General features: G+C 36.6%; 2 protein-coding genes and 1 long non-coding RNA gene across 3 annotated transcripts; 2 read left to right on the plus strand and 1 right to left on the minus strand.

Moving 5' to 3' along the window:
- The first annotated feature begins 215 nt into the window (after window positions 1-215).
- ctsd (cathepsin D) lies at window positions 216-6,696 on the plus strand. Its single transcript, XM_079621077.1, has 9 exons — window positions 216-463; window positions 1,381-1,537; window positions 2,615-2,738; window positions 3,486-3,604; window positions 3,692-3,891; window positions 4,044-4,166; window positions 4,892-5,036; window positions 5,814-5,912; window positions 6,148-6,696. Exons 1-9 carry the CDS (start codon window positions 402-404, stop codon window positions 6,313-6,315), a joined length of 1,197 nt encoding a protein of 398 aa, XP_079477203.1. The 5' UTR covers window positions 216-401; the 3' UTR covers window positions 6,316-6,696.
- Window positions 6,697-6,949: 253 nt separating this feature from the next.
- On the minus strand, window positions 6,950-26,599 carry slc6a15 (solute carrier family 6 member 15). Its single transcript, XM_079621076.1, has 12 exons — window positions 26,428-26,599; window positions 24,677-25,156; window positions 20,292-20,449; window positions 19,993-20,119; window positions 19,681-19,862; window positions 15,684-15,794; window positions 14,130-14,371; window positions 13,794-13,983; window positions 12,260-12,452; window positions 11,385-11,544; window positions 10,348-10,510; window positions 6,950-8,426 (listed from the first exon to the last, which is right to left on the minus strand). Exons 2-12 carry the CDS (start codon window positions 24,981-24,983, stop codon window positions 8,037-8,039), a joined length of 2,223 nt encoding a protein of 740 aa, XP_079477202.1. The 5' UTR covers window positions 24,984-25,156; window positions 26,428-26,599; the 3' UTR covers window positions 6,950-8,036.
- Window positions 11,391-20,691, plus strand: LOC307003024. Its single transcript, XR_013798608.1, has 3 exons — window positions 11,391-11,525; window positions 12,289-12,466; window positions 20,018-20,691. It is a non-coding gene; the product is annotated as an uncharacterized lncRNA (long non-coding RNA).
- Window positions 26,600-27,681: the final 1,082 nt, after the last annotated feature.

The following is a 27,681-nucleotide window of genomic DNA, read 5'->3' on the forward strand; positions in this document are numbered from 1 at the left end:
GTATTAACTAAATAAAGTATATTTACTATATATAGGCTAAATATATTTAGGTATTTAACATATTCGACCAAATTAAAATGTGATTAATTTGATCTAATTACATTTATTCCGGTCAAAGAGTCGACAGATTAATCACCAGTAGTTTAATCTTCTCACGTCCGTGTCTAAGAAACATATCCTCAGAGCCTTTATTCAAATTCTAAATGCGCAGAATCGAGCGCAGCCTTGACGTTCTTCAATGCATCATCACATGACGGTGAGCAAAAGTTGCTTGGCAGCACCATCACGTCAGCTGACTGCAGCCGTTTGTCTTATATCAGATCACACAACAACACACTCTCAACAGACAGACACTAACGTTACTCCTCAGATGCGTTAACAGATCCCGACGACTCGCCAACATGAGAATCGTCTGTGTGCTGCTAGCTGCTGCCTTTTTGTGGACGTCCGACGCGCTTGTTCGGTAAGGTCGAACGAACAAACAAACTTATCAATAACAACAACACAATTGTAGTTCATTCACGTTACCTGCACTTACTAGTTTGTTTAAATAACGTTACTATTGTATCCAGTTAATTAAAATGATTGTAGTTGTCTCTTAAGACGTAATTAGTGTCTCTATATAATTTTAAACGTGTAAAAATGCTGTCTAGGTAACGTTAGTCTGCTCACCAGGTTTTACAGACACAATCCTTTGTGCAGACGATCACAAAGACCCAGAGGTCGTTACGGGTCTCCCACTAGACAACGAAGCTGGTCGTGCTCGTTTGTGATTCAGCAGAAACTAGGAGCTGTTTAGACCAATATGAAGGGCCCTTTAAAGTTCAAACCTTTAGAAATCCCGTTTAGTGCACTGAAGCTGATAAATCTCACCCACATGACTGAAAAACAAGTGAATAATGCTTAAATCACGTGGTCATCAATGACTTTATTTTAGTCCTTATGGTGGAAGGCCTTTGTTTTGTTATTGTATTTAACTCGAATGTTTATAAATTGACCTAATTTATCTTTCAGGGACACACATACTGAGGTTTAGTACTCACCGCCTTATCAAAGTCCAAAACACATGCTTTTACTGCATCACATATTGTTATACACGTGCAAAGATATAATTTTATTTGTTAGCCATAACTGATGCAACTAATTCATTTTTAAAGTACTTGTATAACTTGGCATGGTTGATTGTAAGTATAGTGATCCATTGGGTTCTTGCACAACTTAAAAGTTCTAACTTGTGTTCATCATGATAAAGTGGGTGGAAAGGAGCCTTGACTTGCGTTTAGCATGAGAATGTTTGTAGTTTGCTGCAGGTGATGTGGTTATGACCGCAAGATAACCGTGTGCAGTTTAGTAAATCCAAATGTGTCCGTTTCTCTCCAGGATTCCTCTAAAGAAGTTCCGTTCCATCAGACGGACACTGAGCGACTCTGGCAGAGCTGTGGAGGAGCTTGTGGCTGGTTCTGTGCCCCTGAAATACAACCTGGGCTTCCCAGCTAGTAATGGTCCTACTCCAGAAACCCTCAAGAACTACCTGGATGTGAGTATTGCTTGTTTACATCATTTCCTGTGTAGGCCGTTTTGCTCATGCACATTAATCCATTGACTCTACTTAATGTGAAATCATTTACCAAACATCTCTATTTGGCCTGTTGTTTTTTCTGAAGATCACTAATGAATTAATTTGACGTCAGAGGCATGTGAATGTCTCTTTTAAACGGCAGAGGTTGCACAAAGCTGTACATCCAGGAAGTAGCAAGAATGAAGACAAGCAGTTGTTATAGTTTAGCACACAGTCCTTTTGCCGAGTCATATCATATGATTAGTAAATACCACTATGTCGGCATGGTGGAACGTGACTAGCTGTAGGAAAAAGTGAACTTGAAACTTGTTCTGTCATCTTTATTCACCACAATGTGCTTGTCTGCTTCCTGTCATAAGCTGTGATGGACAGCTGATGGTGTGATTGACAACTGGTCATGAGTTTGTTTGTCATGTTTCCGTTACAATGACTTTACCACAGTAGGGCACAACAATCCTCTTTGGCAATGAACAGCTGATCTTAAGTAATTGATGCAATTACTATTGTGTAATCAACCTCGTAGTTCACAGTAAGGCTGTCTTTAAAGGTTTATAGGGATATCACAATAGAGATCTTAAGGGTAAAAGATCACATTAATTTTTTGAGTGACATATGGGAGATGTGCATTATGATTCAAAAAAAAATTTTGGCCTAAAAATTTCCAGTTTTTTTAATCTTATCTTATCTCAATTACATCCGTAAAAAAAAAAACTTTGGCATTTGTAGATTTTTAGTTCAAGTAATAATACATTAGAATATCTGTAAATCAGTAACTATTAAAAATTTACATTTATTGCATTTTTCTTATTCAATTTTGAGATTTTCAATTCACAGTGGAACTGAAATCTTCAATAGTTGCATAATATAAGCAAATTGCTTCAATATATGCATACATTTTTGTTTTTTCGGGTGACCTAGTAATTGTAAACAAATTGTAAATTGTATTTTTTTTTTAGGTCTACAGAATGTTGTGGTGCTGAATTTTGTTTACAGACTGTTGTGGTGCTGAATTTTGAATGAATTTTTTGTTTACAGGCTCAGTACTATGGAGAGATCGGGCTTGGCACTCCTGTCCAGACCTTCACTGTAGTGTTTGACACTGGATCCTCCAACCTGTGGGTGCCCTCGGTCCACTGTTCCCTGACTGATATCGCTTGCTGTAAGTCCTTAAATGATTAACAATCAATTCTAAATGAATTCTTCAAGAAACAAGAAGTTATTTCACTGTGGCCAAATGTTGCTCAAGTTTGTCAGTGACATCTTTTTAGTGGTAGCTAGTTGGTTCCTGTAATCTGAACAAGAACTTTTTAGAGATTGTATCACTACATTTCAACAAAGGTCTGTATCTGTATATTTGGAAATTGGACAAAAATAGAGGTTCAAGACTATGTACGTAATGGCTTTAGTGAGAGAAAGAACTACAATCCCATGAAGCATTGCGAACAGCATAATCGAATTAAAAACAATGGAGAAATATAAACACTCTGAATGGTGGAATTTTCTGTACAGCATCATGGGTAATGTAGTTTTTAACCACAAATTCCACTGTTGAACCATTATTTTAAGTAGAAATAATGTGGCTGACGGCTTCAACAGAAGCAAATGCTATCAACCTCGTAGTTCACAGTAAGGCTGTCTTTAAAGGTTTATAGGTTACTGTAAAAAAAATCAGTTTTTGATTTCCCTATGGAGAAAATTAATGGAGTTTTTTCTTATGGAACTGAACCCAACTGTTGCACTCTCTAGCAAACCACAACCATCCAATGAGCCGATCAATTCCTGATGGATAAAATCCAGTTCCACACTACTGTTTTTCTTGTTTCGAGAAGCCATTTCACTCGGATATATGTCACAATAGAGAAGAAGACTATTGCAACTTCAGTATTTATTTTTTTTAAACCTGTAGTGCTTCATCACAAGTACAACGGGGGCAAGTCAAGCACCTATGTGAAGAACGGGACTGAATTTGCCATACAGTATGGATCCGGAAGCTTGTCTGGGTATCTCAGCCAGGACACATGCACGGTAGGAATCTACAAGTAACAAGTCTGACCATTTTTTTGTCACCAGAAACGGTGAAGGCAGGAAACCGATCTGTTACTTCTCTTTCAGGTTGGGGATATTGCGGTTGAGAAGCAGATATTTGGAGAGGCTATCAAACAGCCTGGAGTGGCCTTCATCGCTGCCAAGTTCGATGGTATTCTCGGCATGGCCTACCCTCGCATTTCCGTAGATGGGGTTCCTCCTGTGTTTGATATGATGATGAGCCAGAAGAAAGTGGAGAAAAATATTTTCTCTTTCTACCTAAACAGGTAAATTAATTTATGTAGGCCATCCTGGTTTATTCCAGATGTTTATAAAATAAGCACATAGTTACATGTCAGTCTGTCATAAACGTATATTAAATGCAGTTGAAACATTTGGGCTGATTGTTTTGGATGTCCCCGTTTTATTTGTGCGACAGAAACCCTGACACCCAACCTGGTGGTGAGTTGCTCCTTGGAGGCACAGACTCCAAATATTACACTGGAGACTTTAACTATGTGGACATCAGCAGACAGGCCTATTGGCAGATTCACATGGATGGGTGAGAGATTTTTGGCTTCTGTGTAGTGCAGTGGTCATTTAGTTGATTTATACAAATCTATGTTTAGAAATCAAGAGTTGGGAAATGGTTTATTTTTAGGCAAGAGAGTATCTCATTTCAAACTTTATGGCTTTTTAAGCCTTTCCATCATGCATTTCTCTGTGTGGGAATCACATTTTAAGTGCACAAACTGTCCACTGTTAAGTGGTCTTTTTTTCTTTCTTTCACTCAAATCAGCTTGAAATTGTTAGGTTATAGATAGAGCTTTAAATATGGTAATTTCTTCCCTTTATCATAAAAATCTTTTAAGCACAGTTTGTTCATTTATGTTTGAACTTGAGTTTAGCAGATTTGACATTTACAGGTGAAACTCGAATTTGAATATCGTGCAAAAGTTCATTTATTTCTTAGTAATTCAACTTAAAAGGTGAAACTAATATATAGACTCATTACATGCAAAGTGAGCCTTTATTTGTTATAATTTGGATGATTATGGCTCGCAGCTTATGAAAACCCCAAATTCAAAATTAGAGTATTGTGAAAAGGTTTTCATAAGCTGTAAGCTAATTTTTCCGAGTTTCACCTGTATATGAAAAATGGCATGCATGCATGTGTAATATACTGGTCTGTCATGTGATAGGCAGGAATTCTACCACTGAACCACCAATGCAGAAGATCACTATAACAATAATGTAGTGTTAACAGTTCTCTGTTTATGTGTGTAGCATGAGCATTGGCAGCGAGCTGACTCTGTGTAAAGGAGGATGTGAAGCCATCGTGGACAGTGGGACGTCCCTGATCACCGGCCCCGCCGCTGAGGTCAAAGCCCTGCAGAAAGCTATAGGAGCAATCCCTCTAATCCAAGGAGAGGTGCTGCAACTTTAAATATTTATATTATACATCACTGAAGCTTTGTGACACAATTAACTATCTATCTATTCTTAATAACGATCTATTAAGATACTATAAAATATTTTATTTTAACATATATATTCTTAATACAAACACAGACTACTGTTCAAAAGATTGGGGTCAGTAAGAATTATCTTATTCTCACTTAGGCTGCATTTATTTGAGCAAAAATACAGTAAGAACAGTGTTATTGTGAAATATCATTACTATTTTTTTTCTATTTTAAAATCTTTAAAATAGGAAATCAATTCCTTTGATTGTAAATCAGAATTTTCAGATTTTCTTCATTACTCCAGTCTTTAGGGTCACATGATCCTTCAGAAAACATTATAATATGCTGATTTGGTACTCAGGAAACATTTCTTATTATCAATATTAAAAAACGTAAAAAAAAAAAAAAAAACATTTTGTGAAAAAAAATATATTTTTGATCAATAGAACGTAAAAAAACCTTTTAATTGAATGTAAATATTCTGTAATTGTATACATTTCTTTACTGTAACTTTTGACCAATTTAATGCTTCCTTGCTGAATAAAAGTGTTTATTTTTTTATATATATCATACTGACTCAACTTTATAACTACATTTTTTTTAATAGATTTTTTTATTAATATTTATATATTTTAAAAAGACTATTGTGAACAAAGCATGCATGCTTAGTGTGTTGTTTTTAATAGTGTTGGAAAATCTAACATTTTGATAACGTTCTCTTACTAAACCCGTTTCCTCTGTAGTACATGGTTGACTGTAAGAAGGTGCCCACACTCCCCACCGTCTCATTCGTCCTGGGTGGAAAGACTTACTCTCTGACTGGAGAACAGTACATACTCAAGGTAAGTCTTGTTTTGTCACCTCAGTGCTGTTGTTTTGATGTGATACTTTGCATTAGCAGAACTGTGAAATCGAGGTGTTGTTTGAGGAAAAAGTCCTGCCTGAGTCAGAATAAAAACATGTGCATGGTGTTTCTTTTAAATCACATGCAGCTTGTAGCCAGTCAAAGCAAAACACTGAAGTGATTCTTATGTATGACAAAGACATTCTAAAGATTCTCTTAATGTGTGTTTACAGGAAAGCCAGGGTGGAAAGGACATCTGTCTGAGTGGATTCATGGGTCTGGATATCCCACCCCCCGCTGGACCACTGTGGATTCTGGGTGATGTGTTCATAGGGCAGTACTACACCGTGTTTGATCGAGAGAGTAACCGAGTGGGCTTTGCTAAGGCCGCCCAATTGTAGACCTTAACACTTAAAGATGTGTCATGAAAGTAATAAGAAATCTAGGAATCTTTCAATATCATCTCTGCTTAAATGACAGAGTAGCGGTATGATTGATGTGTTTGCACTGCTCTTAGCTTTCAGATGTTTTCGTTTTAAAGAAGCGTGTGGAGATGAAATTATTCAGGGAAAAGTAAAAAAAGATGACAAATACACTCATTTGCTTTTTAGCCAAGGTTTATTTTAATCCTTGTGTGATTGTAACACCAGGTTTTAACGTTTATTTTATAATTATGTCAGATAATGATTTTAGACACTACCTGTTTTGAGATTTTTATTGTTGAAAATGACCTTCCAATGACAGAACAAATCAAAATGGACAATAAAGATGTTTTAAACCCACCTATGTTGTTAAACCTTTTAATTTAAACAAGGGCTAAGGTTTAAGGTTGATTTTTTTTTAAAAAGATGCATAATAAAAATTTATATTTATAAGTTGATAATTTATCCATAATGGCCAACACTGGAATGTTACTCGTATATATATCAGGCAGAATTTTAATATTGGTGCATCCTTAATATTTGTCCATGTACAGTTTCGATCATGGTCATGTTGTTGTGAAGTGCAACAAAGTAGTTAAGCACAAAAGTGTGTCTGAATCCTTTATCTTTTAATCTCAATACTGAAAAAGAAAATACTGCGTCATTGAGCAAATTCATGAAAAATATATACAGGAAGAGGGAGGAGTATCGAGACTCCTTACAATGATAGCACATCAGCAAACGTATAAACAAACAAAAAAAGTCAGCGTACTGGATTTTTAAGCACTTCTTACCAAAAAACATGATCTGTATTCCAAACTATATTAGAATAAATGTATTCATAATATATTTACAGAATACCAGAATACCTTATGTACAACATTCACTCCTTGTATTCTATTAACATTTTTAGGATTGATTAGGCACACATTTTTTCGAACAATGAGTTAGGGTTGTATTAAATGCAATCCATACACAATGATTTAATTACATCCAAAATAAAACGTATTGCATGTTTTCCACGTTTTACGCATACATTTACATTCTAGTCTTTTCAACAGCTGCTAAGCTGCTTCTAATCTCTTTTTTTGTGGACAGTAACTGCCCTGCCTTGCAACATTATCTGTTTTTACAAATAGCCATTCTACAGTAGAGCATAAACCAGGGCCTACAGGCCCCTAGATAGTCGGGTAAGTGCGCGTAAGCAGTTGGGGCAATGGATCGGGAAAAGGGTAGGGGTGCGTTAGCGCTAGCTACACATATAATACAATTACCCCTGGTTTCACAGACGAGGCTTAAGCTAGTCCCAGACTAAAATGCATGTTTGAGCTGTTTTAAGTAAAGCAAGTTGCACTGACATATCTAAAAGTATGTTAGTGCGAGTGTTTTGTCTCAAGATGCACACCAGTAATGTTTTTTTTCTAGGGCGCGTTTATAAAAGCTACTTAAATGTCCTAATTGAACTAAGGCCTAATCCTGGCTTAATCTAAGCCCTGTCTGTGTAACCAGGCTTTAGAAATGTTCTGGACCAGTGTGGATGGAAGAGAGCGGTTCGAAGCAAAGAGTATAAGCTTGATTGTGATTGGTTACTCGGGTGATTGACATCTGAAGTGCTGGAACTTGAAGATGAAGAGGTTCTTCTTACAGGGTAAATGAACTGACGGTGGTCCTCACAGTTACAGATGACACTGGACAGGTCTTCACAAATCAGATTCGGGCATGTCCGGAATGTCTGTAATATTGGGCATTGTGTATCCAGTGCTGCAGCTACCGTTGAGCGCGACGTCTGCACTTGAAGCAGGGCCGTTCTGCTTACGGTAGTTGGCCGGCATGGGCGATGGGGCTTCGCTCGGCGTCTTCGTGTTGAGAAGACTTGCGTCATCTTCATCCTCTTCTCTGCTCCTACAAGCGGTGTCTTTTATAATGCGGCCCTTTTTGTAGGAGACGGTGGACAGGCCTCCTGCGTTCTCGTCGATGATGTTCAGACAGCGCAGAATGAAAACCACAGGCACAGGGAGGATGGCGGTGACCACCAGTGAGATGCAGACAGCCAGGCCCCAGGGCGGATAGCTGAGAGTCTGTTCTTGAGCCTGAGAACAGACACAGCAATTGGATTATTCCGGCATGGGAATAATTCCACTTTAATCCTGTGGTAAAACTGTGCCATTGAAAACCTTAGAACGACCTGGGCTTAAAGAAACACATCATTTCTTTTCAGTCACTTTTCTGGAAAGCAATGGCACTAACTTATCTCAATAGTCACATAGATTAATGCTCAAATTGCACTAGTCACACCAATAAAAGTCCTTACCTTAAGCTTTTTAAAACGGACAATTACTGTAATAAGATGCACAATCCACTTTATCATTGTTACAGGTTTGCTATAGTTATTGTATTAAGTAATCAGCAGCGTATTAGAATGATTTCTGAAGGATCATGTGACACTGAAGACTGGAGTAATGGCTCCTAAAAATACAGCTTTGCCATCACAGGAAAAAATGACATTTTAAAATAGAAAACAGTTCTTTTAAATTGTAATAATTTTTCACAATATTACTGTTTTTACTGTATTTTTTTATCAAATACATGCAGCTTTAGTGAGCATGAGTTTTTTGATAAAAAAAACGTTAATATTTTTTTGGGGATTGTTTTATTTAATTATTTTTTTGTTTTATTTAATTTATGGTGAATGCAAGATGTACATTTTATTTTTTACATGCATTTTTTTGCAGGTGCTATGCTCCCACATTTATTATACCTCATGTTGATTTATTGTCTGTAATATTGTGATATTGTAAAATTGTGTAAATGCTAAGTATTTTTCCAGAAAACTACTTTAAAGTGATTTTTAAATGACAATAAAACTGAATTTGATTTTGACATGGTCGCTGTGATGTGTAAAGGCGGCTATAGAGTGCTGCAGGGATGATGTTTTTGATAGGCCATTTTAGCACTTCCAATTCCATTTATTCTGAAGTAAATTGTTGTTTCCCAAATCTCATACTTCCCTACTGTATAGTAAGTGAAAAACAGTATGTGACAAGAGTAGAATGACTGAATTCATAAGACTCAAAAAAGTAGGCAAAGGGGTTTTCCAAATACCCACACTTGAGGTTTTTGCACTTGACCACTTGTCTACTAGCATGACGTATTTCCTGTATTTGGCCCAAGTGTTCAAGTAGGCGTGAAGACTGCAAATGTGAGGTGTGCAAATAGGACACTAATGTGTTGCAAAAAATGCGATTTCACGAACATTGTGCATGATGGGATACGCTTATCCTTGAATACAGGTCTGACGCGGTATTTAAGATAGTGTGTGTTAGTGTGCACTAAGGGCTCTGCGCTTTGTCATTTTTTTAGACATGGGACAGTCTTGCACACTTACTTCCTGTCGCGTGCACACGCTCTCAAGTGGCCAAGTGTGGGTATTTGAAAAGGCCCAAAAAGTACCCGGATGACCTACTTCTTCCAGCGGGATTTTGAAGTTAAATACGATGGACACTTTACAATCCCATGAGGCCACGGGAGAGGATTTGTGAATGCTAGGGACGCAAGTGACACTGAAAGGTCACATGATGTTGACAACATCACATGACACATTGAACGCAATATATCCGGATTACATTCATACTACACACTAGTATCTAGAACATAACTTTTTAGCGGTCGTAGACGTAGAGTAAGTACCAGTACTTATTTAAAATAAGTACTTATTCAAGACAGAATGTGATTTCAGACACTGCTAATGATCTTTTCAATAAATGCCTAAAATAATGTCTGTGGTTAACACAAGCTCAAGATATGTTTATTATATAGCATAAAATAGATCAATACACCCTTGTGATTTTTGAAGTTTTTACTTTTTTTTTATCAAGAAAAAATAGAACACTTATAGGTGAAATAATCTGTATGGAATCTGTACCGGTACCTCTCTGAATAAAAAAATGTCTTAAAAAAAATGATGGCCAAGTTCAAAACATTATTGTATCTTAAGTATTAAAGTGTACCCACCAGTTGCTGGTTCCATGCGCTGTAACTAGGTGGCGACAGTCCCAGCTGAATGAGACTTGCGGCCAGAAGACCCAGCAGCAGCACTGGTGTGACAAACTTCCACATATAGTAATAGAAGCGGTATGGAGTGAAACCAAGCATGTCCTTCAGATCCTCAAAGAACCTGAATAAACCCACAGAAGAGAGAGAGAGGCATCAATGTCCAAGCAAATTAGCTTAGAGTTGCTGCTACACTAACTGCAGTTGGCATTTTTTGCTAAATAATTTTGTCAGATAAAACCTAGTTTAGTGTTTAGTTCTTCTCTCGTTTTTAAAATGCTTAAAAATAATCAAATATTTTCCTTATATTTTGATGGTTTAATCTAACTAAAATAAATCCCCAAACCAATTCTCTCCGGACACTTAAAATTTAATTATAATTACAATATTATTATAACTACATTTATTTTTCATTGCTTGTAACCGTAACAAACTTGAATTTCATATATAAAGATGACAACAAATACTTGTCACATCAAAATGAAGCTCAGTATTCGGTATCTTAAATGTCTATTAATTAGTTATGTTTAAAATTTAGTCTTAAATATTTTAAATAGTTCTAATAAAAAAAGTAAAATTAACAAAACAAAAACAAAGTATGAATAGTCTGTACAGTATGTTCTCTGAGCAAAACCACAAATACATGTCCATATTTTAAACTCAAAACATTTTTAAAATATCTTCTTCAGATATCTCAGACTTTCAAATTGCTGCAGGCCTTTTTTCAATCCAGATGATTTAATCAGTCAACGCCACAATCAATTGAAAGTAGTAGTTTGTGTCATTGAATTGGGTTGTGAAAGCAATCTATTCTTTTATGATTACATAATTATAATTAAAAATGTCTTAAGGTAGTAAAAGACCATATTAAACATGAATTTGAATGAATAAATGTAGTTTATGTAGTGTTGATAAATTCTCTTGATATAAATACGTCGCTCATCAGGCCACCAGAGGGCGCTGTAAGCTCTCTAATAGAGGCTGAGTTTGCAACATACTTGTCGGTGCCGTAGACCCAGGCCACAGCAATGTTCTCCAGAAGAACAACAATGAGCAGGGGTAGTGTGGCAGAATAATCGTCAAACATGGCCACAAAGTAGTTCCCAGATCGCTGGACAAATATTAAACCAATAAAGAAGGCAAGTACACAGCAACCAACTGTAAAGAAAGCAGAGAGCAACAATGTGTATTAGAAATCAAAAGGATAACGTTAGTTAAACTGGAAATGGGAAGGGGTACGATGTTATCCTCTCAGTATTTTATGAAAGCTCATAAGAGTTATTATGCTCATAAATGTAACGCGATTTTCTGCGTCTGTGGGTGGGCACTTTTATATACTGTCTAATGGGTGGGCATTATTGACCTTTGTGAGTAGCGGAAGTAACGTTCGGAAATGTGTCTCTGTCAGGCCGATAAGTTACGCTAGTTTTCTGAACAGAAATCGTTACTTTATCAAAAGAAACCTTTAACGTTACGTGGATAAACTTACGTGAAATGATTTAGGTTTAATCTGATTAAATGTCAATTAAAGCCATGCAGTATAGCCTACTGTTAAAGTCAAAGTAAAAGTAAAAAAGATGCATTAGTTTTATCAAAAGTGACAGTGAATACATTTATAATGTTACAAAATATTTATATTTGAAAGATTAAGGAAAACAAATTATCACGATTTCCACAAAAATATTAAGCAGAACAACTTTTTTTCAACATTGATGATAATGTTTGTTGTGATTTAAAGGAATAGTTCAGCTAAAAAGGCAAATCTATCAGAGACAGATCATGATCCATTATATTCTTGAAACTATGAAGTATAAATGTTTTCTTCTCTCTATATTGCAGAGTCATGTTTTTTTTTTTTTTGGCATTGACTGACCTGTGAGGTATTCCTTCCGTACTTTGAAGGTGTCCACAATGGGGGTAAGGATGCCCTGGATAGTGCCGAACATGCTGCCCAGTCCCAGATTGACCAACATAAGGAAGAACATCACAGACCAAAACGGTGAGGCTGGGAAATGGGTCATGGCTTCAGTGAAAGCGATAAAGGCCAAGCCTGTGCCCTGCACCGCCTGTGAGAGAAAAGGTAAAGGTAGGATTCTAGCATGCCTTCAAAAACATGTGAACAACATATAAATAAAAAGACAAGTGTAAGATTAGGCTTGACTTGTATCATGGCAGCTTGTTTTGCACAGGCAAACATAACTTGTATTTTCCTCAGATATATTTGATCACTTTTTAAATTTTTAATGTCAAGATTTTAATATTAGATTACTGCTATAGCGATAATGTACATACATCTGTTTATTCTGTACTGTTAAAATGCTGTATTTTAGGCTTGAGGTCTCTGCATGAATAATTCAACATGTTTTAGAGGGTTTACCTCGAAGCAAGCAGAAACTTACAAAAATAGATTTGGGTAAAACGAAACACATCAAAAGATGCGGGAGGAAATGTGCCTGTGTAAAGAAAGAGCCTCATATTCTAGAAGGCTGCGGTCTATGACGGTTCTTGCAGGTGTGAATGTGGTTTAATCTGATGATTATGGCATCACCTCAGCCAACACGTACCGCATTTATTTCCTTTTGTTTCATCATGCAGTAGCTCTTGATCTCCTACACACTAAAGGTCACTAAAGTACTTCCTCTGCAGTTTTCTTTATTTTGGTCATAAACGTATTTATATATCCTCTGTTTATGTGTCAATTACAAATAAGGATTTCTGAGAAAAAAAATCTAGTTTAAATTCATTTAATTTTAGAAAACATTTATATAATTTTCAAGGAATGTATTTTAAATATATATTTAATATTTATATTTCACAGCTGAAAGGTTTGTTTGAGCAGCGCCCTCTACTCTACACAGAAAAAAAAAGGAAGGTAATTGCAACTTTTTATCTCACAATTCTGCCTCATATTCTCAGAATTGCGTGATATAAACTCGCAGTGACGAGTTATAAAGTCACAATAATGAGACATAAACTTGCAATTCTGAGGAAAAAAATCATGAATTATCTTTTAAAATGTTTTAGTCTGTGGTGGAAAAAAGCATCCACATAAAGGGCCTTTACATTTGCTAACCATTTTTTTCTTTTCTTTTTTTTTGTAAAAAACAGGTGAGGAAAAAGTAACGCATAAGTAACAACACATTCATTTCCATAAAAAGTAACTTAGTAGTTAGTTTGTCAGATTTTCTAATAGCTGTGAAGCATGGGTTATGGGCTTTAAAATGACACTTTTGATAGTGAGTGCTCTCTTGTGTTGTATTAACTTTCAAAACATGACTGGAGAGAGAGCCTAACCAGCAGGGTTAAATTCCATGGAAAGTTTGTGCATATCAGTTGTCTCTAAGGTTTCCCCGTGTGTCTCTAAGGTTTCCCCGTGGTGTATCAGTTTACTTTAAGCTCCTCCTCACCTTGTTTAGCTCCTCTTTGATGTCGCAGTTGTCTAAGCCTAGGCGTGGGTAATCGTTTTCCATCACGCCCTGGATAATGCTGGTCATTTGCTGGTAGTCCTCTGGGCTAACATTACTGAAGTTAATATGGTGTGGGATCAAGCTTGGATTAATCTCTTTGCCAAGGAAATCAATGATCTTCTTTGTGTTCCTAAGATACATTAAAACAAGAAATTCAACTACCGGTCATTGGGCCTGTATGCAGTTTGATGACACTTATGGACTGTAAATTCATTTGAATAATATTTGGAACTTGCTACTAAACTGCTTCTCATGGTTAATTGGTTTTGAACTTACATTTCCACACATTTGTCAATCATGATGTTGGCTTTGAAGCCCAGCACAGCGAACACTACTAGAGTGGCCAACACTGAGGTGAAGAAGTTAATGAAGGAGACCAGCACAGCATCGAAGTGGCAGTTGTTGTCTCGCTTGTTGTAGCTGGAGAAGGCGATAACACCACCGAAACCAAGACCCAGGGCAAAAAAGACCTGCGTGGCAGCTTCACGCCACACTTTGGGCTCCAGCATGATTTCCAGCTGTAAGAAGATAGTGTAGTGTATTATTTGTCACATGCTAAATCATGCACAGCGATATACCTTATTTTGAATATCTGAAAACATAAAAATGGACAAATATTTTTAACCATCCAGGCTGATATATACATCGATTTCTACTTTACATTGGGCTACACTACATATTTGAACATATGATCATATTAAATAATTACCTTCAGTCATACACACACTTAAAGGGAAATTCTTTCATCATTTACTCCCACTTGTATCGTTCCAAAGCTATTTGACTTATCAAGGTTATTATCATTAACTAAAACATTTGTGTTAATTGAAATAAAGCAAAAATAATAAATAAATAAATATTAGATGGATCATTTAAATTGATTGAAACTTAGAAAATGTTAAAATAATGCCTCAGTAACTACCTGAAATAAGATTAAGTTGAAGCACTAAAATTTACTGGAAACTGGAAAAAACTGTAAATAAAACTGGCTTTTTTTTTTGCCATATAATGGATGTCAGTAGTCACCAAAACTGTTTGATAACCAACATTTTTCAAAACATATTTGTGTGTATTCCGCCGAATAAAGAAATGCATTTATGCAAGGTTTGGAGTAAAATACAACAGGAGAGTAAATTATGACAGAATATTCATTTTAGGGTGAACTATCCCATTAAATATAAATAGAATAATACCAGCCTTTTTAACTACTGAATTGCACCCTTGATAACATAAATGTAAAAACAGATCTAAAAACCTTGTTAAATATAGGATTTTATATAAAAAAGAAAAGCAGTGATTGTAATGGCTCTGTACTACGGTAATTACCATTGTGTGTGAAACAGAAGCAGTACAAATCTAAAGCTTTGGCTACGTACTATCATTTAATTGTGTGTTACACAAACCACCCTCTGATAAGACTCTGAAGCGACATATAACTCAACAAGGGACACATTGACAGCCCTCTGCACTGAGGAGAAAATGTGACCACATCTTGTGTCTGTGTGTTGGATGGATATTATGTAAAATAGCTGGCACAATTAGACAGTCTGCTGCATTTCAGTGTGTGCTGATGGAAGATTTAATTCACTTCTGCCGAGTCACATCACAAATGCATGCTGGGAAATCTGGCTAGGGTATTGTTTCCATAGATACATCTACTGGTCTTCACCGAACTGAGACGAGTGATACACATGGGAATTAGTTATGGATGATTACGGTAATTCTCAATAAATTGGATTAATTGCTGCAGTGTGAACCAGGGCATGTAGAGTAAATTGGTCTAACCATTGTGATAATGTGTCATCTGCTCACACATACACAGCGTCTTACCTTCGGGGTGAACATGTGGATGATGCCGTCTATAGAACCTTTGAGTAGGAAAGCACGAACCAGGAAACAAATAAGCACCACATAGGGGAACAGAGAGCTGAAGTACATCACCTGCAGTCAGACATAAACAGATTATCAAATAATGTCAATGTAAAATTGAATGCTAGTGTTTCTTAAGCTGTAAGATCATTTTCTGCACATAAGGGGCTGACAAACTATGAATCGACTGTAAGGCTTTTTTTAATAGAGCACCCGATTCTGGTTTGTTTTCCAAACCTTTGAAGTCCCCCTGTGGTGAAAATCAAGGTTTTAATATTGTCTATAAGTCTATGTGGTGTTTTTAATATGCTTTAAGACAAACCATGTGTAAATTCATAAGTCAACACCATTACTGAGTATTTTTTTTCTTAAAACTGCAGTGAACCAAAGGTCTCAAAAAATGCGGTTTGAAATCGCCGGTGTTTCTGACGCCACAAAATACCTTGTAACCAATCAAGTCAATGCGTGATCAACGAGTGGATCTTTGAGCTGGTGCGAGTGAGTGGAGGCGGGGCTCATTTACATATTCATATAAACGCGTGTACTAAATGAGGCAAGGGTGAAGAGTTACATTCAAGTTATTTTAAGGCATGAACATTTTAACAAGGAAAAATGCTTAAATATGTAATTTTGGTGATCACAGATGAGTTTTAAGGGATAAAATGATTGACTACAGGGGGACTTTTAGTTAATTTTTCAAACCTAGACAGTCCGTCATTTTACAAAAGAAGAAATCAGATGCATTTGTTGAAACACTACAATGAAAAAAATATTTTATTACAATACACAGCTCATTTTGAATGAACGTTAATGAAGATAGATGCTTTCTTTAAGCCAGATGGTGTAGTTAAGGCATCTATAGCAGGCCTGAATGCAACATGTGACTGTAAATGAGTGAATTGAGACACAGCTGCAGACACTTTGTGTGTGATGTTAAATGCCAGCCTGCATGGCCAGTCCAATCAGACTGAAGCATATTTCCAGAAATCTGACAAATGGTTTTGGTTTTGATCTAGTTTGTAATATCTGGGTTTCATGTGGTATTATGCCATTCAGAATACAACTGAACGAATTTGAGTCAGAACTATTTTTGCTGACTGTTTGAACAAAGCCTAGTCGTAAGTGTCTAGTGCTTATCCTGACAGTACATGGATAGTCATCTACAGAACTGAGATGATGATACTGATTGCGGTTTGTCGAGGGATGTTGTAACCAAAGGCTTTGCTCTAAACATGTACATCAAAAGAGAAGGAACTGTTGAGTTGTATATCTTCCATTTTTGCCAACAATGAGATCATGTGTGACTCAGTGTTGTAATTTTTAAATAAAACTAAATCTACAGTACTAAATCTAAAACAAAAATACTACAATAACACTGGTGTGACTCAAAACCTTGCGGCAATGGGAACGTTGGTTCTCTTTATGAGTTGAGTACAGTCATAAAGTCACACCCCAAACATAATTTAATAATTTTCGATTTTACAAGAACCATAATTTGAGGACTTAATGATTAATACTTAACTTAATCCTTAAAGCATATCCATAAATTATTTTATGGACACATTTAAATTTGGTTTAATTTTTAATGTGTATTTTAGGAACTTGCATTGCATTGAGGTTATACATTTAATCAGTTAATGCATTCCCTGGGATTCAAATCCATGACCTTGGCATTACTAGCACCATGCTCTGACATGAAAACGTGTGCAGTCATATATTAATTTAAATGACCTTTTGAAGTAAACAAAACGGCCTTTGTTGATGGCATTAATGACTTACTGTACATACTGTATGACCATAATGCTCAAAAGGCTATACTGACTCATCTCTGATTCATCAAGGGCGGGCCAGTCTTATAGTGTAAAGTCTTAACTTTAACTATCCCACAACTTAGAAGATTAAAAGACATGTCTTTGTGGTTCCCCAAAAGTGAAGCATCAAAAAGGTTATACGAAGATCCTTCTAAATAAATCTATCCTTCTTCCTGCAGACACAACTCTAATTATACAGTACAGTATCCTCAAACACCAATAATTGTAGTTGAGTAAGGTTACTGGGTACAGTGCCACAGAACTGTGAATAGGGATGGTGCACATAAAACCATGGCAACCAGCACTGCCATGCTTTTGTGCACACAAAATGACAAAGAAGAAGAAAAAAAATCACTAGGATTTTTTGTGTGTGTGTGAAACACGCTTTTGTAGGAATGTTGAATGAGATTGGTATTCTTTTGTGAGGTAAATCCTAGATTAGGCTTCAAAGACGGTCTTTATCCCCTTCAGAGTATAGCATATATATCCCATACTATAATATCCTTACTGACTGAGGGGCCACACTTACACAGTAGAAGGGATGGCTGTCCCCTTAACTGGCAATATATTGAAGTCACCATGAAACCAAAATGGACATTTCCTCTTTTTATATGGAATATTGCTGTATTTATTAACTCTAAATGATTTATCCGTTCACATCATTATTATTATTATTTATTTTTTGTATTGATGTGCCCTTATAATCTTTAACTTCCCTTCTTCTTTTCTCTGATGGCGTTTGGGCGGGAAAATCTGCCACTCACATGAGATCACAGCAATAGCAAACCACAACCATCCAACGAGCCAATCAATTGCTGATGGACAAAATCAAGTCCCACCCTACATTTATTCTTGTTCGAGAAGGTGTTTCACTCTGACACTTTCGTTTCATACCAACTTTAACTGCTGTTCAGAAACCTCTATAGATGATCTATCATGAGCAAACATCAATTTAGTGCACTCTGTAAGAAAAAAAATTTGTAGATATTTAAACGTTGTGTATGTAATTAATTATATTTATAATAGTGGTATGTTGAATGCTTGAATCTGATTGGTTGACGAACGTTCTAAGGTGTGCAATTATTTTCAGGGAAACACACGGCTAGAGTAATTCCAGGCAGGTCTTGACCGCATTACAGTTCCATATCACTTCACCAAATGATTTCAGATATTTTAATGGTCCTTACAGCCCACAACAGCAAGAATTGTGGATGAGCATGTTTTTTTGTTTTGTTTCAGTATGTACGGAAAGTACATACTCTCTTTCTCCCGCTTTTTCTCCCACTCAAACATCAGCAATTGATTGACTATGACGATTTAATCAGAAAAATTAAAAAACTTAAGCTACATGAAATTTCTCACTTGTGAGGTAATAACGGCACTGTTCTTGTAGCAGATAAACTTGCAGTTGAGATGCTGCTGCCAAACACTGTTGAGAGAGACGCATATACTCTACGATCTCTCTCTCTCTCTCTCTCTCTCTGCGGTAACTGCATTAATAACTGCATTAGTCTCCTATCAGTGGCTGAAGCCTCTGTTACCAGCTCTAAAGTGACATTTGGAATTAGCAAATGAGTTTTAGGATTAGATGCTTAAGAAATTGGTCCTACACCTAAGCGACAATCTCAAAACATTGTTCTGATTATGTATTTCAAACATTTGTCAGGAAATACATAATCTGAACAATGTTTTGAGATGTGGTAACTGTAGTTTAACCAGAATAATTGACTCCGGGCCATTGAATTATTGAAAAATACCTTACCTATTCTTTTTACATATGCACTATGATGATGGATGCCTTTAAAAAATGAAAACCCCTCAATATGTTGTTTTAACTTCTTTAGGGGGTTTTAATACCCACATGACTTGAAAATCAGCTGTCAAAAGGGAACCGGGTCAAAAGCTCACTGATGTCAGAGTTCCACATTTGCTTTCATCCGTATGGACACTGCATTACGTTTCACAAAGTTATGCAATCATGGATCACATGAGAGGCCGATGGTTCTCATTGATATAGGAAGGATCAGTCTGAGGGTCAGTGTTTCTCTCTGTGCTACTTTTAAGACATCCCTTGAGGTCTTGGCTGACTTTATTCCTTGACTAAAGGCAGACTTTCCTAGAACAAAAATACAAAACACTTTTCTTACCTTTCCAGAAGACTGGATACCCTTCATCATAGCAAGACACACCATGGTCCAAGCAACCAACAGGCACAAAGTCATCTTCCAGTTAAGTCCTCCACTCTCAGAGATGGAATCGGAGATATCCAGGGCCACACGATACCAGTAGAACGTAGTAGCTGAACTTTTCTCACACTCTGGTTCAATATCTACACAAAAACATCAAACTTAAAATCGTGTACAGCATTATAAGATTCAATCGAAAAGTTATTCAGTATATCAAAATCTATTGGTTCTGTCTACAGTATGTCATATATTGAATGTATTCGGTCTTCTTACATGTATTCGTTTTGTTTTTGACCAGGGGACACTCGTGCCAAGGAAGAGGATGCTGGAAGGACTGCGAGAAGTAGAAGAGACTCCAGCTGATGATGACATTGTAGTAGAGCGCCACAAAAAAGCACACCTGCAATTAGAGAGAATGCAGTTAAATGTATGAGCTACACCCTCTACTCCATCTCCCCAAGTCTTTAAAAGGTTTAATTAGTCACCCTGAGCAAAGACAGTGTCCGTCTTTGGTTCTTTTTATACAGTGCACTTAAAATAACGTATGTCTACATGAAAGCACTGATATTCACCAAACAGCTGGCGAAGCCGATGCCACCCAGGCGTGGACTGATGTAGTTCCACACCCCGATACTCCCCCGTCGGATGCGCTGGCCCACTGCTAGCTCCAGGAAGAAGAGGGGAATTCCTATCACCACCAGCAGAATGAAGTAGGGAACCAGATACGCTCCTACAAAGAGGAGAACTGGTTATAGCCCTATTTATTTTGGAACCAAACTCCCACACTGTTATACGCAGGACTTGGGATATACAGTATGACAGATACAGTATATACATGTTACAAGTGACAGTATGTAAATGTAATTAAAGCAATTACCCATTGTAATCAAACATTCTTCAAGGCCAATGTTTGATCATTCTTAAACTGCCATTATTGGTGTCATGTATCTAAAATAAAATAGTTTTTAATGTTATGTATTTTACACTGTATTGATAGTTTTTTTCCTGGTTTTATGCCGATTTATTTATTTATCTATCCATTCATTTATTAGTTTGTTGTTTCTTGATTTATGGTTATTTTTAATGCTAAATTTGTTTGTTTTGTGTCTAATCCAATGTTATTTTGGTATTATTTATATAGTAAGCCTATTTATTAATATTTTGAATTAGCTTTTATTTTTATATTTTCATTTCAGTTTAAGTAATTTAGTTATGTTCTTTTGTTTTAGTATTATTTAGCTTTAATTTACTTTTATTTCACTTTTAATGATTCAACTTATTTATTCCATTTATTTACATTTTGTTTAATTTCAGCTTTATTTTAAGACAGTTTTTAAATGCTTAATAGTTTTAGTTTTGTAACAACACTGGTACAATCTAACATTTTTTTTTATAAAATATGAAAGAACTGGTTAACCCACTGTTATTATCTGCAAATATTTTCTCTCTTGAATTAAACTCTCACTACAGAGAGCCAAAGAAGGACGAGACTGACATTTCAAAACTGTTCAAGCATTGCCAATGGCACAGGTTAGAACATTCCTTCCCCCAGTGCCTTATGGGGAACAACTTCAATACAATGGCATTGCTTTGAGAGTCCTGTAGGTCTGCTGCTCTTCCAACATGTTGCAGTCATGTGCTTTAACACAGAAACCTACTGAGAATAACAGATAAGTTTGATTTTAGACACCACCATCTGGTATATTTAGAGACATGAATCTAATTGGAAACATAAACTACAGAGTCATTTACAAAAATTAAACGAGACAGTAAGTACTGTATGTTCTGTAAACGGCAGTATATTTTATTTAATAACAGCTTGGTTTGTAAGATCTACTTCAACCTGTCTATTTTGTTAAATGGCAACTATACAGTACAGGCTTTGGGATATCATGAAATGTCATTAAGAATTTTGAGCCATTTTGCATCGATTCCCTTTGTCATACGTAATCCAATTTCTGGAGTGCCTGACCCAGGCAATGAAAAAGGTGACCGATTTTAATGTTTTATCATTACATTTATAGCAGCCTTATTGTAGCCATGCAATAGGGGTATTTAGATCTTGCATTTTGTTTAAGTTTTAATGTAGGTCAGATTGGTGCGCTGCGAGAAACTTGTTTAAAAATGTATGACACCACGGGTTGCGCGTAAGATGACATCTGGCAGACTGGGGCAGCAAAACGTCATACAGTAGGTGTGTTTCTTTGAGGACAACATATGCTGTCATTGATGGCACATACTGTAGATGGTGCGGTGTTGTGGTTGCTCTGCCCTGGCAAAGACAGAGACAGCCCACACACGGTGGCCTATTTAATCTAATTACAGATCTGCACAGCAGGGTGGTCACACTCACTTATTATAACCTGGAGTAAGTAGTAAGACACGGCAGGGTTGTGGTCAAATTCTCATGCAGTTAGACAGAAAATTGGTCAAACTGTACAAGTGTGTATACAAACACAATAGTTTCCTACAACAGAATAAATTAAGAGAATTCCTTGTATAAAATGATCTTTCTCGTCTGTCTTTCTTTCTGATACAGAAATCATTCACTAACTCTGAAAGTGTCTTTTGCAAATGACATAAGGAGAACAAAGAGAGAGACATGAGTAATCTTCTGTATGTCATTGCTCTCAGGGAGACTAGGGTAAGAAGCTGTAATCTGCTTTCTCTTGACATTAAACAGCTTTGTATAATCACAGATGGGTAATATAACCTGTGATTATCCTGTAACATGCTAAACGTTTCATTTCAATGCCATGGCTGACTGATGTGAGAACATAGATATCTCACTCAAACAACTATTTCTAATTCGTTTTTATTGATTGATATACACGATATGAACAAAAGTATTGGGACACCTGACCATTACACTAACAGGGACTGTAATGACATTGCATTCTAAATACATAGACATTCATATTGAGTTGGTCTCCCCCTTTGCAGCTACAACAGTTTCCACACTTCTGGAGATCCGTGGGCAGATCAGTGGGCTTGCTGAATATCAAAGTAAGAGACGTCCTCTGTCCCAGACGAAACCTAAAATACTATGTGGAGGATGGCAGATAATTTAATAATTAATATGACCATGTGATGAACCTAACCCATATTTAAACAACTAGTGTTGTCCCTCCCAACTGCTGATGAAATTTACACCCATGACGAGAAGTGTTGGCTCGCAATCTCTGTTGAAAAAACACCAAAAAAAACTCATTCCCATAAAGTTGGAAGCATAGCATTGTCCAAAATGTCTTGGTATGCTGAAGCATTAAGATTTCCCTTCACTGGAAGTAAGGGGCCTAGCCTAACCCCTGAAAAACAGCCCCATACCATTATCTACCCTCCACTAACGTTTACACTTGGCACAGTGCAGTCAGACAGGTAGCGGTCTACTGGCATCTGACGAACCCAGTCTCGCCCATCAGACTGCCAGACAGAGAGGCGTGATTCGCCACTCCCAAGAACATGTTTCCACTGCTCCAGAGTCCTGTGGAGGCGTGCTTTACCCCACTCCATCCGACGCTTGACATTGCACTTTGTGATATGAGACAAGCTGCTCAACCATGGAAACCCATTCCATGAAGCTCCCGCCACACAGTTTTTGCTATGGAATCTGCAGAGCGTTGGCAACTTTTACACACCATGTACCTCAGCATTTGGTGACCCCGCTCTGTGACTTTATGTGGTCTTCTGCTTTGTAGCTGAGTTGCTTCTGTTCCTAAATGCTTCCACTTTCCAATTATACCACTTACAGTTGACCATGGAATAGGGCCTATCTAGCAGGAATTAAATTTCACAAACTTGACTTATTGCAAAGGTGGCATCCTATCACAGTACCATGCTATAATTCACTGAGCTCTTCAGAATGAACCATTTGTTTCACAAATTATTGTAAAGGCAAACTGCACGGATAGGTGCTTGATTTTATATACCTGTGGCAATGGGTCTGATTGAAACAGATTAATTCAGTAATTAAGAGGTCTGTCTCAATACTTTTGTCCATATAGTGTATTTATATGGATGATCTTTGGCAGATCTTTGTTTATTTTGACAAAATTTTTCTTTGATTAGTTGTAATATTATGCCTCAAAATGCCATTCATTTCTCATAATCGTGTGTATTTTCATAGAAAGACCTCTGGCACCGAGACTCGTGTTTCCTGCAGACACGTCCAGGAAATGCATAACGAGAACTTGCAAATGAGGTGTCAGACATATGTCTGACTTTAGGTTGTCAAGTTTTGGAAATTAGGTTTTGTTTAAAAGGTTTGCATTATAAAAACAATGGTTTATTGACTTCCATTCATATAAATTTTGAGGGGAACCACAAGGGTTCTCACAATTAAAAAAATATTCTGCAATAGTCTGTAATTGATAGAAGATTGTGTTACAGAACTGAAAAGGTTTCAGATTCAATTCTCGGTCCACAGACTCTCAAAAGATTCTTCATTCAATTGTCTCTGTGTGTGTATGTGTGTGTGTGTGTGTGTGTTTGTTTTTGTGATTTATGAGGACAGAATTTTGCATAATGACGTGGGTATTATTACACTGCTATTACAACGTGATTTATGAGGACATTTCGATGTCAAATGGCTTAAAAAACATACTAAACAGTGTTTGATTAAAAATGTAAAAATGCATAAAGTTTTCTGTGATGGGTAGGGTTAGTGTAGGGGGATAGAATATAGTTTGGACAGTATAAAAACCATAACGCCTATGGAATGTCCTCACAAGTATAGCAAAACAAACCTGTGTGTGTGCATAAATGTACCTTTCCTAAGAGAAAGGTAGCCTACTGCAATTCAGTATGATGGTATACTGACAGGATATTCGTTATAAACAAAAAAGGAAAATAGTGGGACACCTTTGTAAGCTCTTAAATTCATAATGGTAATTTTGAGACATTTAATTGGATTTACACTCCTTATTAAAAATATATTTTGCTTAAATGCATAACCTACCACCACCGTTTTTCTGGCACAAATATGGGAACCTCCAGACGTTGCCCAGGCCCACTGAGAAGCCCACCTGGGCGAGGATGTACTGGAGCTTGCTGCTCCAGGCGGGTCTCTCCTCCTCTTCCTCCTCCTCTTCCTCTGAGCCCTCTTCAACATCCCGCTCCTTATTCTGAGGAACATCTCCTACCATTAGAGAGCTCTTTTTGAAAGAGTCCTCACAGCTATCTTCATTGGAGAGCAAATCTTTGACAGATTCCGTAACATCGTCATCGTCAATCTCTCTCTTGACGGTTTTGCTGTTTTTGGGCATTTGAAAATGTCTTTTTTGGCGATGGGGAGGGAGAGATTCTAGGAAATCCTTTTTCGTCAGGGTAGGTTTTGTTCAAAAGGGCAGATGTAGGTCAGAGAGAGGGAATTAGTCAACAGAAAGAAAAGTGTGGGTTGATGAAATGTTTATCTTCTCATTTTCACGGTACAGGCTTCCTATTAGATACAAAAACAAAGAACAGAAACTAGACAGCTTAGTTCCCCTGATGCAATGTGACACTTATTTGCATGTTAAATGTCCTTAAAAAAAGATGACTTACAAATGTAATATTTTTGTAGCAATAACCTATTGTTTGACATCAGGCAGATCACACAAATCTTTATTTTTCTCCACTGACTGCATATCACAGAAACAGGTGTAATTCCCAGAATATCTCATTAAGTTGGGACAGTTTAAGCATTGCGTTTAGCGAAAAAATAGATAAAGAACATAGAGGGTACTTTTAATTTCGCATTCATTCTAGTAACAGCAAATTCGCTAATGCACAAACGTAAATAAAGCACAATACAGTGTTTTCAATAGCAGGAGGCTGTGAGTAAACCATGACTCGCATCACAGCTTCCATCTGATATCAAACGTCATTTAAACCAACCGAATCGTTTGGAACACGATCATATTTCGCATCTAAATAATTTAAGCTCCACTTCATAGCACGAGGTCGGTTCATTTGCATACGAACCCAAACAGACAAGAGCGCGCCTTCTGTGGTCACGTGGTCGCACCGCCCCAGAATAAAGGTTTGAAGAGCGGATTTGCAATAGATGGACAGTAACATGGAAAATAATAATCACGCTATTAAATCTTTTGTGGCTGAAAACCTCTGGTTTTGTACATTGTATACTAAACCACGAGTGTACAATGTGAATGATGCTGCTGGGCCGATATCGGTCGAAGCTCATGTGATTTACAGATTTCTTTCAAGGCTGCACCTTTTTATAAATCAGCATCCAGCTGAACACATTTTGGCCTCTTCGTTATTTAATTTACAGTAAGATCTCTTAAAGAATTTCGCCTATATTCTCTAAAATCTTTTAAAATTAGCTAAAAAAAAACACACACAAAAAAACATCGTTAAAATAAGGTCATGAAATCTATATGCATAGGATGTCAACATTATAGGCTAAAGTAAATATTTTTTTGTCATTAGCGAAGGCCATTGTGTACACGTATAGATCCAATTTAAATTCCGCTTATTTTAGGAAAAAACACTGACTGAAATAGACAATTACGCTCATGCGAATAACACTTATTATTTACGAATGAAATACAATATACATTTGTAAAGAACTTCATTTTTACACCCCGCCCGAATTTACTGTCACCCATGTGCGAGGTTTCATCATACACACTGGATGTGATTGCGCAGCCGTTCTCTCATCTCTATGTCAAATAAGCACAATCGAATAGAAAAATAAAACAATCTTACCTTATAACGAATCAAAAGGAAACGAGTTAAGGTTTTGAAAAGAGCTGTTTCGACCTAAAGACGGTTTATGTTCGATGGTTTGGACATCTCATGTACAATCTGATGTAAATGTGATGCAGGAGGCGCAGATGCTCTGTCTACTGTATCAGTGTCGTCCGTCCCACACGAGATTGGGGAGGAAACTGATTTGTGTTCCCCGAAGAACTAAAATAGGCGTGTCTTATGTAGACTATCAACATCAATTCTTTAAACAGATCAAATAATATGACAACACTTCATTTTGGTTTAAAGTGGGGGTTTTTTATGTTTGAAAATCATTTTAAATCGGACCCCCACCCCCACCACATTACAGTGGTACAAGCCACTACGGCGCCCACAAGCTGATTTTTAGGGGTGTACCGGTATAACCTCGTGCTTGGGAATCTTACATCAGCTTTACAATAAAATGGCTGCAATCATAGATATTGACACGGATTTAATTAACAAAGGGCCATTACGACGTGTTTGAAACGCTGCTGTTTTGTCTGGATCCTATTATTATTATTATTATTTATTTTTTTTTGTCTTAGAACGGATGTACGGATCTGTAAATGGTACAAATTAGAAATTTGGACTGTATGAAACGCGCACCCCAAGGAATACATGTAGAAATCATAGACTGTATAAAACCTCTTATACTGTCTATGTATAAATGCGCGTGCACTGTTGGGGGCGCTATAGAGAAAACAAAATTAATAAATTGTGAATTTTTGGTTATAAATCATGAACAATTTATAATAATAGTAAGTGTTTATATTCACTAATTCCTTGGCTCATACTCTTCATATCACACGTAGCTCCATATTTCCAGTCAGAAATTCCCATAATTTTGCCCACTAAGTTAGTTTTAGGATTTTTTTTTTTTCATTTGAAATAAAAAAAAAATGGTGCAGAAAGATTTATCTAAAGTTAATAATTATCAAAAACATTTTTGACTGATGTTTCAACATGGCTCCTCAGCGAATTAGTGTGTACTATTTTAATGAAAACAAAATTACTCTTAAACAAAATGTCAGATTTTCAATCTGTATATTTATTTTAAGTGTAGACACAAATTTGATGCTGTTTAGTCAAAGTGTGGCACTATAGTGACAAACATTAATTTAAATAAATTGGCAGTATTTATCAGTAAAAATATAACAACTGTTGTAGTTTAGTATAAATTAAAAATGTATAGGCAAATGGTAGGCTATTTAAAATATATTTAATTTACAC

This window comes from Phoxinus phoxinus (assembly GCF_949152265.1).
Source record: "Phoxinus phoxinus genome assembly, chromosome: 8".
Lineage (NCBI taxonomy): Eukaryota > Metazoa > Chordata > Actinopteri > Cypriniformes > Leuciscidae > Phoxinus > Phoxinus phoxinus.

What these genes read in the sequence shown, in the direction of transcription:
- ctsd (XM_079621077.1), top strand. Translation starts at nt 402, where the DNA reads ATGAGAATCGTCTGTGTGCTGCTAGCTGCTGCCTTTTTGTGGACGTCC. An exon ending in ACGTCCGACGCGCTTGTTCG is followed by an intron (nt 464 to 1,380) that starts GTAAGGTCGAAC and finishes GTTTCTCTCCAG; the next exon opens with GATTCCTCTAAAGAAGTTCC. An exon ending in CCTGACTGATATCGCTTGCT is followed by an intron (nt 2,739 to 3,485) that starts GTAAGTCCTTAA and finishes TTAAACCTGTAG; the next exon opens with TGCTTCATCACAAGTACAAC.
- slc6a15 (XM_079621076.1), bottom strand. Translation starts at nt 24,983, where the DNA reads ATGCCCAAAAACAGCAAAACCGTCAAGAGAGAGATTGACGATGACGAT. An exon ending in TCGGCTTCGCCAGCTGTTTG is followed by an intron (nt 20,120 to 20,291) that starts GTGAATATCAGT and finishes CTCTAATTGCAG; the next exon opens with GTGTGCTTTTTTGTGGCGCT. An exon ending in TGGGTCTACGGCACCGACAA is followed by an intron (nt 10,511 to 11,384) that starts GTATGTTGCAAA and finishes GGGTTTATTCAG; the next exon opens with GTTCTTTGAGGATCTGAAGG.